The sequence below is a fragment of the Scyliorhinus canicula genome, chromosome 9 (genome assembly GCF_902713615.1).
Source record: "Scyliorhinus canicula chromosome 9, sScyCan1.1, whole genome shotgun sequence".
Classification (NCBI taxonomy): domain Eukaryota; kingdom Metazoa; phylum Chordata; class Chondrichthyes; order Carcharhiniformes; family Scyliorhinidae; genus Scyliorhinus; species Scyliorhinus canicula.
This window is the reverse complement of record NC_052154.1, coordinates 66,006,717-66,020,077: the sequence shown is the minus strand read 5'-3', so window position 1 is coordinate 66,020,077 and position 13,361 is coordinate 66,006,717. Positions and strand designations below refer to the sequence as shown.

At 38.1% G+C, this 13,361-nt stretch overlaps 1 protein-coding gene across 1 annotated transcript in view; it reads left to right on the top strand.

The window, feature by feature from the left end:
* Positions 1 to 13,075, top strand: part of pskh1 (protein serine kinase H1) — a 59,138-nt gene extending 46,063 nt beyond the window's left edge. The window contains exon 3 of the mRNA XM_038806814.1: positions 4,630 to 13,075. Within this exon, the coding sequence (XP_038662742.1) occupies positions 4,630 to 4,938 (309 nt within the window). The 3' untranslated portion in view covers positions 4,939 to 13,075. The remainder of the gene's footprint in view (positions 1 to 4,629) is intronic.
* Positions 13,076 to 13,361: the final 286 nt, after the last annotated feature.

Below are 13,361 nucleotides of genomic sequence, written 5' to 3'. Positions count from 1 at the left end.
GGATAATCTCAACAGGTCTGACAACATCTGTGGAGAGAAAATAGAGGAACATTTCAAGTCTGAATGGCAGGCTTTAACAAAGAGTCATCCAGACTCGAAACATTAGCTCCCTTTTCTCTCCGCTGATGCTATCAGACCTGCTGAGATTGTCCAGTATTCCCTGTTTTTGTTACTTTATTATTGAGTTTGTTAATATAAATAGTGCATAAAAGAATGCCTGCAAGTGGACAAAGCTTTGATTAATTGGGAAATAAGCAGGCCTAACAATACAAGACTTCATATGCTTATTTTATGGCATTTTGCAGATACAATTATCTACAAAATTAATATTTTCATTAGAGGCCTTTTTTGTAAAGAGTATGTAAAATTTTTAAAGTTGTGTATTTTTAATGATCTAAATGATCTAAAGCTGCTGATCTAGTAGCACCAACCTATTCTCAACAAATCCTACAGCAGTGTAGTTTTTTTCTTTCAAACCTGTATGTTGCTTTTGTAAGTGGTAACAATTTGAATTAATAATTGTGGGATTGTTTAATGAAGACATGAATACATAATTTTACTGGCTGGGTGACACATGGTTTCTTTTCCTGTTCTCCAAATAACTTGCCAGGCATCTTGGGGTGGCGCAGTGGTTAGCATTACTGCCTCACAGCGCTGAGGACCTGGGTTTGATCCCTGCCCCTGGGTCACTGTCTGTGCGGAGTCTGCACATTCTCCCTGTGTCTGTGTGAGTTTCATCCCCATAACCCAAAGACGTATAGGGTAGGTGGATTGGCCACGATAAATTGCCCCTTAATTGGATACTCTAAATTTATTTTAAAAAAGAAGAAAAAAAGTCTTGCCGGACATTTGAATCACCGGACACAGATCTTCTATTCAAAACTGATAACCGCATTATACTAATTACAGAAGTGATACTTTAACATGTTGCAACAAAGATTACAAAATCATGTATTGTTAATTGATCTTTGAATACCCAGTAATTACTTTGCCGGAAGCAGAAAACCCATGCAAACATTTTATTTAGTTTATGGAACATTTTTTGCGATGGTTTAGAATGTAATGTTCATTATTAGTGAGGGTTATTTTTGCACTAAATCTTCATGATGAGCCCTGCATTTGTGCTGAATCACTCCAGTGTGGGGTGTGTTGCTAGTAATGTGACAATTTTAAGCTTCCTGTGGATTTGTTTCCAGTATCTGCAGCTGTGAGAGCTATAGCAAACTATCTGAAATCTAAGCTTTTTGAATGTTTTTGGATACACACCACCTCCACAAACAATGTTTTCTTTGCCTCTCAAGTATCTTTAGTAAAGTGGTGCAACCAAATCTTTGTATGTGGTGTCACATTGTGAAAAAGGCACTTGACCGAGTTATATATTCCAACAAGCAGTAGGGTGACTGATAAGGTGTTCAATACAGATTAAATAATAGCCTTCATAAGGGAATTGGATAAGTACTTGAAGAAAAATTTGCAGAGATATGGGAAAAGAGTTGGGGAGTGGAACTAACCGGATTGCTCCCTGAAAGAACCGATGCACACTTGAATGTGCGAATGGCTTCGTTCTGTGCAGTACTATCCTTTGTTACTATGAAATTAAAATCTCAAACACGCGTACCCAAAAGTGAGTGAAAGCTGCTTGTGTTAACATGTTCTCTTATTTGGTCCTGGGCAGAAACTTTAATAATAATCTTTATTAGTGTCACAAATAGGCTTAACATTAACACCGCAATGAAGTTACTGTGAAAATCCCCTAGTTGCCACACCACAGTGCCTGTTCGGGTGCACTGAGGGAGAATTCAGAATGTCCAATTCACCTAACAAGCATGTCTTTCGGGACTTGTGGGAGGAAACCGGAGCACCCGGAAGAAACCCACACAGACACTGGGAGAACGTGCAGACTCCGCACAGACAGTGACCCAAGCCAGGAATTGAACCCTGGCCCCTGGCGCTGTGAAGCAACAGTGCTAACCACTATGCCATTGTGCTGTCCATGTCAATTATGTGATAGGATGTCTGGCTTGAGCTGTTGTCTAATATTGTGTAGTTGCCTAATATTGTGTAGTTGCCTAATATTGTGCAGTTGCCTAATCATATTATGTGCAACCAAGGAAGCCACATATTTAGGATGGTAAATGTAAAAATTATATTAGTGTGCAATTGATAAAAATGTGTAGTGGTACAATTGTTCTCCTATCTCTCTGAGAGATACCCTCCGTAATGGTCTAACAAATATTACATTTTGTTGGTGCTTTGAGCTATGTAACTGTTTCCTCCAAAAAAAATATTTTTGCAGCACTTATAAACTTTTTGTTGATCGCATTATAATCTTGGTGGAAAAGAAAAGTTCAAATATTTTGACCTGAGTGAAAAGTGTTGAAGATGGTTTGTAGCCAAATGATTATTGGTTATGCTTAGGGTGCATACTGGCACATTTGTCGGGAGTGAATTTTTGTTGTTTTCATTTTTTCTTGCCTCAATCGTCCCATCTTGAATTTTGACCCGAGGATCAATGAATCGTGCAGATATACTTTTTAACTGACTGACTGTATTTTAACTTGATAAAATCAGTATCTGCATTATTTAACAGAAAATTGGCAACTGCTGAGTGTGCAGAACTGGAAGAAATGAGGTGTGGAATAGAACGTGTGTTTTGCCTCATTAATTCATCAACCTGGGAATCCCAATGTTTTCACTGTCAAATACTGAAGTAGTCTGCATGCAATTCTGACTCTACCCCATGTTTGTCAGAAGCAGCAGGTTATTTCCTATGTCAGTCAACACTGTTTTCTCTACGCCATTGCTTGAAATCCTGGGCTGTGTCCTGATACTATACTTGCAGGCTGTGCAAATTCTTTGCTCGTCTTGGAGAAATGATTAACATTGAGCAGTTGGCATAAAGTGTTGGCATAAAGCTTTACAATTGATCTAGCAACTCGAGTTACAAAGAATTGGACTTCCACCAGACAGCTGTGCAATTTGAAGCCCAGGCAATGACATCGACCCTCATCTGACTGCATTGGTGAATTTTGGAAAGAAACTCTGTAGTCCCAGGACACCAAAAGTTTGGACCAGAATCTTTCTGGTATCAGCCCTGTTAAAGAACTATTCGTTTGATAAGTAACCTAATCCCCAAGTGCCAAATAATAGAGGGCTTATTACATTGAACTCTAACATTTGTTGACACTGTATAAATCTTAAACTTGCACATAGTAAAATATTTAAAGAATCAAAATGTGCTCCATTGCTGCTACTTTATAATCGGAATAAGCATAGCAAAGCAAATAAGTGGACTTAACACCAAGAAACTGCAAAGCTGTGGGTTAGTGACTATTATTGTACTTGAGCTATGGTAAATGACAGTTGATTTTATTGGATGTGGGATTTGATTACTTGTTGCTAGGCTGATGGATGAAATGGTTTGAGGTGAAATGCCCCAGAATGTCCTCTCTTTGTCATTGTCCCGCCCAGTGCACCGTTCCAGAGAGGATGGGTAAAAGACTTTACCCTTAGAATTGTTGAGTTTGACTGCTGCAGAGATTATTTTCCCCCCAATGGTTGCAGACAAAATTGCGCACACTCAGTCCTAGTTCACTCTAACGTAGATAATTGGTTTGGATTGGATGGAATGCGGGGGAAAGTTTTTTTTTGTCAGAACTGCACATATAAAACAAATAGTTGTATTCATGTAGTGTATCATATCAGCACCTCAAAAAGCTTGAGACAAAACTAGAGTTGAAGACCATTACGCAGGACTTATTTAGACATGTAGACAAATATTTAGATATAAATACTGTTTCAACCTTTCAATTAATCTACTCAAGATTTACCAAACGTCATTACCTTTGTGAAATACTGACAGATTGTGGTTGTAAACAGTGTTTGTATATTAAATTAAAAAATAGAAAACCTTGTAAAGATCTGTGTATCCAATACCACCACAGGTAGAACTTCATACCAAATTCGGTAACACAAATGTCCAACATCTAGGTGTACTAGAGAAGGGCACCATTTTACAGTTGACATAATTGATTTGTAATGAGAGGTGATGTCCAAAATGACAGTGAAACTCCCAGAATTCCAAGTAGTGAAATGCTGATTGGTTGACACCTCTCTTTCTCATGCGGCATAAATTAGTTTTCCCTTTGAAATTAAGCATTTTGTGTCTGATGAGTTCAAGACAAAAAGCTTTGACAGTATGTCTCTTCAATCAGCAATACTTACTGTCAAGTGATATGGTTTTCTTGAGAAAAATATTTTTTAGACAGGATTTTTTTCCCCTTGAACATATATAATTCCATGCTGTGCTGTTTGCCCATATTCAATTGTCTCTGCAGTAGCAAAACAAAGCTTTATTATCAATTCATTAAACTCCATGAGTAACTGCATATTAGCCTTGCTCGTCCATCCTTCCACATCCTCCTCCACCACCTTTCTACCCCCCCCCCCCCCCCCAACTCCCTCCAAAACCCTGACACTCTTCTCACCCCAGGACCTAGTGCTCTCTTCTCAGTATTGACTTTTATTACTTTCATGTTATCAAATTGCTAATGTAATTTTAGCGATTCGTCAGAGTTATCCTGTAATTGTAATGATTTACTGTTTCTTCAATTTATTTTTTGTTTTTAGCCGTGGCCCAGTGTTTCAAACCTAGCCAAGGATTTTATAGACCGACTGCTTACTGTGGATCCCAGTGAAAGACTGACTGTGGGCCAGGCCTTGAAACATCCCTGGATTGTAAGCATGGCAGCCTCCTCCTCTATGAAGAACCTACATCGCTCTATATCTCAGAACCTTTTGAAGAGAGCTTCATCTCGATGCCAAAGCACCAAGTCAGCCCAGTCTACGAGATCCAGTAGGTCCACAAAGTCCAACAAGTCACGGAGAGTACGAGAGCGGGAACTGCGGGAACTTAATTTACGGTACCAACAGCAGTAGCATGGCTGAGAACGACTTGGAGTATTTTTTACACAATGTTGCCTTCCACTGTGCACTTTCTATTCATGCATCTCTCAACAGCAAGTTGACTATTGTGGATTCAGGAGAGTTTACACAAACCACTTTCTGCCAATTTTTTAAAAAATTGTCTGAATTAATTTCCAAATGTTACTGCAAACTTACCTGCAAACCCTCAGAAGAAAAAACTGACCATTGTTCAAAATTATACTGGAGAATATTGAGCCAATGAGACTTTTTCAAATTAAATTAGCTAAATGTAAATGACTAAATGACTACTGGACATAATGGGGCTATTTACAGGAGTAAACTTAAATTGGCATATCTAAAATTGATCAAAAAAGGTCTAGAAATGTTGAGCCTCCATATGCTGGTTACATTTCATAAATTCCACTTCATTCCAGTTTCTTAAGCTTGTATTGGTAATTGTGTTGCTGTCTTCCCCATACATATTTTCAATACCTTAATCTGGTAAAGTTGGCTCCCATTTTGCAAAACAAGATCGCTTTACTGTTTTTCTTTTGCTCAATAAATGTGCATAACGCATACTTAATCTACCACTGAAATGTCTTGGGTATGGTATAGGTGCTTCGGGAATACATGCTAAGGGAGCTTTTTTTAAACTTGTACTTTTATTTTTTTAACTTTTTCCCACAGTTCTTTTGCATTCAACACTGAAAAGGCTGAGCTTCCTTCAATTTTTGAGTGAAGATATTTTTGTGTTACAAATATAAATTGTTCAATGAGCCACTAGAGCCTAGAAATTCAAAAATCACAACCACTGCATACACTATGTGCATTTCATCATTATTTCTTCTGTAACACCTGACGCTGAACAGGAGCGTTTGTGCACGATTTCGGTTGGCACATGCGCAGATTCACCCCATGTTGACAGCTGGTGGCATTAGTTTGTGCCTGTGCCATTTTGTCTGCTGCTGGCCTGAACCCTTATCACTTCACCCACTGCCTCACGATTGCCGCCCCTCTCTGAGCCCTCGCCGCCTCCCACTTACTGCCTGTCACCCATACCCTTACCATCCTCTCCCGTGCCCTCACTGGCTGCCGCTCTCTTGCACATACAGCACCAGTTAGATATAGAGGAAACTGCCCTGTGCATCTTCCCTTTGCACACTTCCCAGGAACAGTACAACATGGATCTCCTGCATGAATAATCTGATACTCAATCTGCTTAAACATTACCATTTTTATTGTTAAAAAGGGAGGTTTTTCAAAAAAGGATATAGCATTGTTTGTAGTTTCCAGTTCAAGGTGTAATTATCTTCTGGCTCAGTCCAGTTTGGCCTGCACCATCTTTGATGCTGACGACTGCCTGGGATATCATTGGCAGTCACGTCCCAGGCACTGCAACTAAATGTGCATGGAATGCATCCACTGCATTTGTGGCGTCACCAAAGTCAGCCCTTTCTTAACCTAGATGTGCATGTTCAAATAAGTGATATTAATTTAGTCTGTGGTCGTGCCCGTTTACCAAACCAGCCATAATTAGAAGCAGAATGAATCCATTTCCAAATTTGCCCATTTTAGTTTAATGACATCACTGGTGGGATGAAGAGGAAAGATTGTTCTGTTCAATTAATGATGGCTTTGTAAGTCAGTTGTGAATATTATTGTGCTGCTCTGTGCCATATGTTTGCAAGCAATAATCTCAATTTGTACAAACCCATAGCTCCTTTTAACCCTATTTTCAATTCTGTTCTAAAGCTGTATTTAATTTCTTCCCCAAGATGTCCATATGGTTTCCAGGCTTGGTGGGTGGCTAAGCATCTGTTGTCAGATCTCAGTTGCTCAGTTGCAGTGTGTGCACAGCATCAGTCCAGGATGACTTGCTCTTCAATTTGTCACTCTGCAGCTAGGTTAGTCCTTACCTCCCCAAGTGTATTGGAGCCAGCACACCCAGTGATGGAGCTGTAGTTGCAGAGCCGTGTCCATCCTGACAACACAACTGTTTTGAATGGAGATAATTTGTCCACTAATTCTTTTGTGTATTAGTTCAGACTGTGCCATACATTGGTGAGGCATTTGTCTCTGACACAGGGCAGTAGCTACTACTGTTATAATTTATACTTCGCATTCCTGCACCAGATCCCACTTTTACAGTACTTTTCACCCCTATCCTTACTAACCCATAGTGACTCCAGGTTTCTTAACAATTCTAAAGTAAAATTATTATTCTTATGTTTATATTCCTTCTTGGAATTACCCATCCCTATCTATGTAATATCCTCTAAACCTCCAAATTTGCCTCACTGTCTTGAATTCGAGATTCTCCTGGCAGGCAGTTTGTGCTTCCCGCTCCATTGCCTTAGCTTTGGCAGCCCTGCCTTTACGTGTCCAGGCCCCATGCTCTGAAATTCTTTCCCTCTCCAGCCCTCATCCTTTAAGGGGGGAGATGAGAATCTTAGCTTGAAAATCAGGAATACACTAACTGACAAGGGTATGGGAGCAGATTCAGCTTTCCAAAGGAATTTGGACATTTAAGCAAGAAGATTGTGCAGGGCTGGAGAGAAATTACAGGGTGTGGATAGCCCTTTCAAAGAGCCAACAGAGGCTGTTCTCTGCACTGCAAATTTCAATTAATTGAATCACCTTAAAATCAACCTCTTTGACTAAGTTTTTGGTTCAGCGTGAGTTCTTGTCTGATTATTTCTCTGTAAAGCTCCATGGAAAGCTTTTGCTGCATTATATAAATTGTTGAAAATATCTGATATATTAATATAATTTGAAACTATCTGAAGAAAAGGCCATTGTCTGTCCACATCAAAACAGCAAAGTTTAAGATGCAATTTGCAATTTCATCCGTTTGCCTGCAGTCAGTCCTTCCCTTCAAATGGCACTTGTAGTTGAAGCTAGTTAAATAGCTCGAGTCCCTTAGAAGAATATTTGTAACATGAGGCCTTTACATGTTCTGATATTTTTATGCTTAGTTGAATAATAGCTTGCTCACATTTTTAACTTTGTCTTTTTGTTTATTGTCTAGTATTTATCAGTTTGCTATATAATCATTTGCCAATATTAAATGTTCAAAGTGGAAGTCGCCCTTTCAAGTGTATTAAAAAATCATTCATTTTTATAAATCTATAATTCCCTTCTAAAGCCAAGCACAGTACTATTTTTGGAGAGGGGGTGAAAGAGGGAAATTCATTGCTATCATCAGAATATATTGCGAGTTACAAATGTGGAGCTAGATATGGCAATATATATAGTCACCGAGAGCTAAATTTAGAACTGCTCATCAATAGTCACAGAAATGAAAACAATGCTCTTGTGGACTCTCAAAATAAATGGCATACCCATTTATTTATATGACAAGTAATAGCTACTTCTTGGTCAGTACTAACTGAAACTAGTGCCTTCCTTATTGTTTTCCCAAACATAATGATAATTAAAACTTTCTCTAACTACTGCATGTGTGAAAAATGTAATTTATGTTTCATTACAGAATGTTGGGTTTGGTGGGCCAGTAGAGATATGCAAAAACAATGCATGCATCAGTGTTTCGTGTTTAATGTTCCTGTAATGTAATCAGTTCTTTGCATGATTTTTCTTTACCACGGAAAGCTATTTTTCTTTAAAGACCAAACATTTTGCCATGAATTTCTGGCCAGTTAGAAATCTTGTTAATGAACATAAAATCCTGGCTACTTATAGTATTGTTGAGTATAGACAAGATGCATCAAAAATGGCATTAAAAATTCTCAGCTCTTAATTTCTGCTCCTTCATATTTAACAAACTATCCACATTATAGGCAATGAGGATTCTACATTATCAACATTTGAATTTGGGTTCTTAATGGCCAATTACTGATGATACCAAGCTGTAATATTAATGTGAGTTACTGTAAAAATGTGTACAGTAAGACGTCTTACAACATCAGGTTAAAGTCCAACATGTTTGTTTCAAACACTAGCTTTCGGAGCACTGCTCTGTTTGAAACAAACATGTTGGACTTTAACCTGGTGTTGTAAGACGTCTCACTGTGCTCACCCCAGTCCAACGCCGGCATCTCCAAATTGTAAAAATGTGTTGTTTATGAGCTTGCAGGTGTAAATCAGTGTGCTTCTCCCAGTGTAGCCTAAACAACAGTAAATTGAAGCACACATGCCTTCATATAATATTGATGTTGGAGTGAAACTATCTGAAAGCAATTGACATCTATCTGAATCGGGTTTCATGTGATTACAGAACTAAGTTGAATAGCTGAAATGATGGCTTTATTGTTCTGCTAAGTAGAGCAAAAATTTAAATTCCTTTTATTTCTTGTCACCATTAGTAGTTGGCTAAACAATACAGCATTTCCCTGTTGCTGAAATATGTCAAAATGCAACTTTGACCTCTGCAGAACTAATATTAATTTGAAACCTCCATGGGCGGTCTCCAAAATGTAAACTCATTGGGTGCAGTACAAACTTAACACATTTCACAGGCAATTCTCAATGTGCACAGTTTTAAATAATTGTCTGCCATGGGCCATTGGATGTTTTGTCTTACCACAGTTTAACATTATTTTCCCCTATCACTAAATGAATTCGGGCAATCGCGATCCAGCCGTTGAAATTGTACTCCATGCACATTTTTAATGAGAGAGTAGTGGTCACATTGTTTTCAGCCACAGCCTTTAACCCTGTTACCTTTTCACTAGCTGACCCTACACAAACTTAATTTCCAGTTTAAGCAATTTAGGGTTGAAAAGTTTGAGCAGTATTTTACATTAATTCCAAATCTCCCCCTTCATGCTTGGAAATGGGCCAAACCCTGACACCACTCTGATTTTGTTATTGGTACAGTTCATGATTATGGTTGATTTCTGGTTTTCTTCAAGAATGCCTAGTGATCTGTTTCATGAATGTGTTCATTTCATCTATTATATGTAAAAGGAAATTAGATTTTATCCAAGTCAAACGAATTGTACCTCTTGTAAATATATGCTGTGTAAATGCTGTGAATTAAGAGCCAGCAATACAAAGAAACTATCACTAAATAAAATTCATCTACCATATTCCAAAAGAAAATTGGGATTATGATACCACTGAAGAAGCAAACCCTGCAATTGGTGCGTTTTTGTCTTTATTGAGAAATCTTATTGCTCCATTAATGAAATATGTTGCCTAGAATATTATTGATTTAGTGTTGTTTTCCGTGTCTGAACTGAACGTAAACCTTTTGGATAATTTATCTGTTCACTGGGTCATTTAAGAAGCTTCACTATTCATGAGATGAATGTTGGGTAAGAATTTTAAATAGTGGGCAATTTCTCCAATCATTTTATTTCCTCGTAAATTTCCTTTTTTTAAAAAAAACTACAAGGTATGTCGAGGCAAATGCTGTACGGATTTGAATGTCTTTTAAACATTCTTTATACTAATTGCTACTGCTTTTGAGTTACATATGAGTTAGGAGCAGGGCCATTCAGCCCCTCGAACCTGCTCTGCTATTCAATAAGATTATGGATGATCTGATTATAACCGTAAACCCACATCCCTGCCTACTCCCAATAACCTTTCACCCCCTTGTTAATCAAGTATCTATCTCGCTCTGCCTTAAAAATATTCAAAACTGCTTCCACCACGTTTTGAGGAAAGTAACCTCCTTATGTCTTCACCATTGACTTTCCTACTTTTCTTTGTGTCGTCAGCGAATTTTGCATCCTTAACTTCAGCCCCTTCATCCAAGTCATTTTTATAACTTGTAAAAGGTTCAGGACTCAGCACTGATCCTCGTGGCACACCACTCATCGTGGCGCTCGTGGCACACCATTCATCGTGCCAATCTGAAAAGACCCATTTATGGCAACTCTGTTTCTTGTTGGCCAATCCTCTATCTGTATATGCGAACATGTTACCTGCTATACCGTGAGCTTTTATTTTCCAGAATAACCATATGGCCCTGCAATATTTTTGAGGTGAGAATTGCATTCAAAATCAATCTCTTTGAACTTCACTTTGAGGAATTGCACTTAACCGTGTAATAATCAGCAAACAGTTTTAGCAAAAACAATTCTTTACCCCCTATTAGATTCCCATTGCTTATCAAATGCCTTCCGAAAATCTAAATGCAGTACATTCACAGGTTCCCCTTTATCCACAGCGCTTTACTTCCTCGAACTCCAATTAATTGGTTAAACATGATTTCCCTTTCACAAAACCATGTTACTGACCCTGATTGCCTTGAATTTTTATAAGTGCCCTGATAAGTTCCCGTAACAGCCTCCCCGAACAGGCGCCGGAATATGGCGACTAGGGACTTTTCACAGTAACTTCATTTGAAGCCTACTCGTGACAATAAGCGATTTTCATTTCATATAGCTTCTTTAACAATAGTTTCTAACATTCTCCCTATGCCCACTTTTAGGCTAACTACTCTGTAGTTTCTTTTGTATTTTAATTGCTGTTAAATTATGCAGAATCAAATTGCACTTTTTTTTTGCTGTCTTTAGTTTTAAACTTGTTAATAAAATCATCTGTTTGTCTTTCTTCTCTGGAAATGGGATTTAAAATCCAAAATATTTTAGGGAAAATTATTTTGTCAGCAGTAACTTCCGCATATGCCAGTTTAATTGATGAATGCCAGACCAAGCAAATTAATCTTCCGCAAGTGATGTATGTCAATTATTTTTTTTCCTGTGCTGTGCAGTTGCAATAGCCAAGAAATCCACTACCAGTATGCTAAAGCCATGTTGGTCGTGGTGCCTTTGTCCATCTGTTCCAATTTTTGTTAATTCTCCACTCTTAAGAGCAGCAATGGTGCAGTCAGTGTTGTCACAGGGCTTCTTTAGCACATTGGTGTGAGCCCACTGTAGAATCGTTACACTTGAGCCGATATGCTTTAATGTTGTGCAGTGCATTTGATTTGTCAGTTGAACTTTCACCGTACATGCTTCCAAGTATTATGAAGCTCAGAGTGCAAAATTACATTTGGAAGAACACAATTATTGTGCAGTTTGCGTGGACATGGGATCAAAATTTCTCATGCCCACAGGTACACTTTTACTAAAAATCCTAATGACGCACTGCATGCAACAATGTGCTTTACTTGAATTATATGACATGAATGTGAAATGTCCCCCCCCCCCTTAGACATGGTGAATTCTGTGTATTTGTGAACTTCAATTGACTTTGCAGATTAATGTGTCTGTTGAGAATTTATTGCAGTAGTTTCTAATCTGTAGAAACACTAGAGCATTTTCTTTGCACTAGATTAACCTGGGTCATTATTAAGATTGTGCTGTTTGTATGCTGTACATGTTTTCCTAATAATGGTCCAGAACATAAAATATTACAAAAATAAGCTTGTGAATGATGATGGTAAGGCAAGTACTGTAGACAGTTATTTCCACCTTGGGTAAGCAGCAACAAACACGGGAGATGAGCAGTTTGGAAGTTTAAATGTTTGGAGACCTAATCAGTGCTGTACTAATACAGAACAGGGATATGATGATTGCTTTCCCATTGCATAGATCCGGTTAATCTGACTGACTGCAGAAAAGCTCCTATGATTTATGCTCTTGTTAATAATGTTCACAGTATCAGAGCACGCATCTTACTAACTTCCCAAAGCACTTTAGTGCAAATGAAAAACATTCTACAAAGTGCTAATTTAAAGTGGCCCATCCTTTTTTTAATACATGTAAAAATAATAAAGGCAGCTTTGTCTACCACTGGGACCAAATACTAAGATGTTGCAATATGGAATACGCAGTGGCCAATCTGACATACATCCCTATAATGCCTTTTTGCCAAATTCAATCTCTGGCTGGTTCACAAGAATTTTTGTGGATTTGCTGTTTTAGAAACTATTGTGTTCAGTTTTATTGCCTTTTGCAATTTCTCCAATTGTTTATACATATAAGTATAATTTGTAGATCACTCTTGTTGAGCATTAATCTGTAACTCAAAAGTTAGAGATTTTATAGAAGTTATTTATTTTATGTATTCAGTCTGCTTAATTTGTCTGTACTGGTAAATGTCTCCATGGTATTACATTAAAGTGAAGTTTTCATTCACTTTATCATTTCTTCGGTACATTTATCTCGGGATTTAGTGTGTAGTAAATGTTTGTGTATTTCTCCTCATTTGTCAATTAAAAAGAGAGTACTACTCATTTGACTTGCGTCTGAGTCTTAAATGTTGTAAAATTAAGTTTTGTGTATGCTCAATAACCCGCTGCAATCACTTATTGTTACTGAGCAAGACAGGCTGGAAACAAATGCTTCTACGTTTATTCAGCTTCAGTGTATTAAGAGGGTAGTTGGGGGGGGGGGGGGGGGGGGGGGGGTTCCTCAAGGAGGGAGAGAGAGAAACACGGGGCCAGAACTTCCAACTAGCATCAGAAAGAGATGGTCTGCAGAAATTAGAAGAAATAAATACACACGTATCTGCTCTCGACA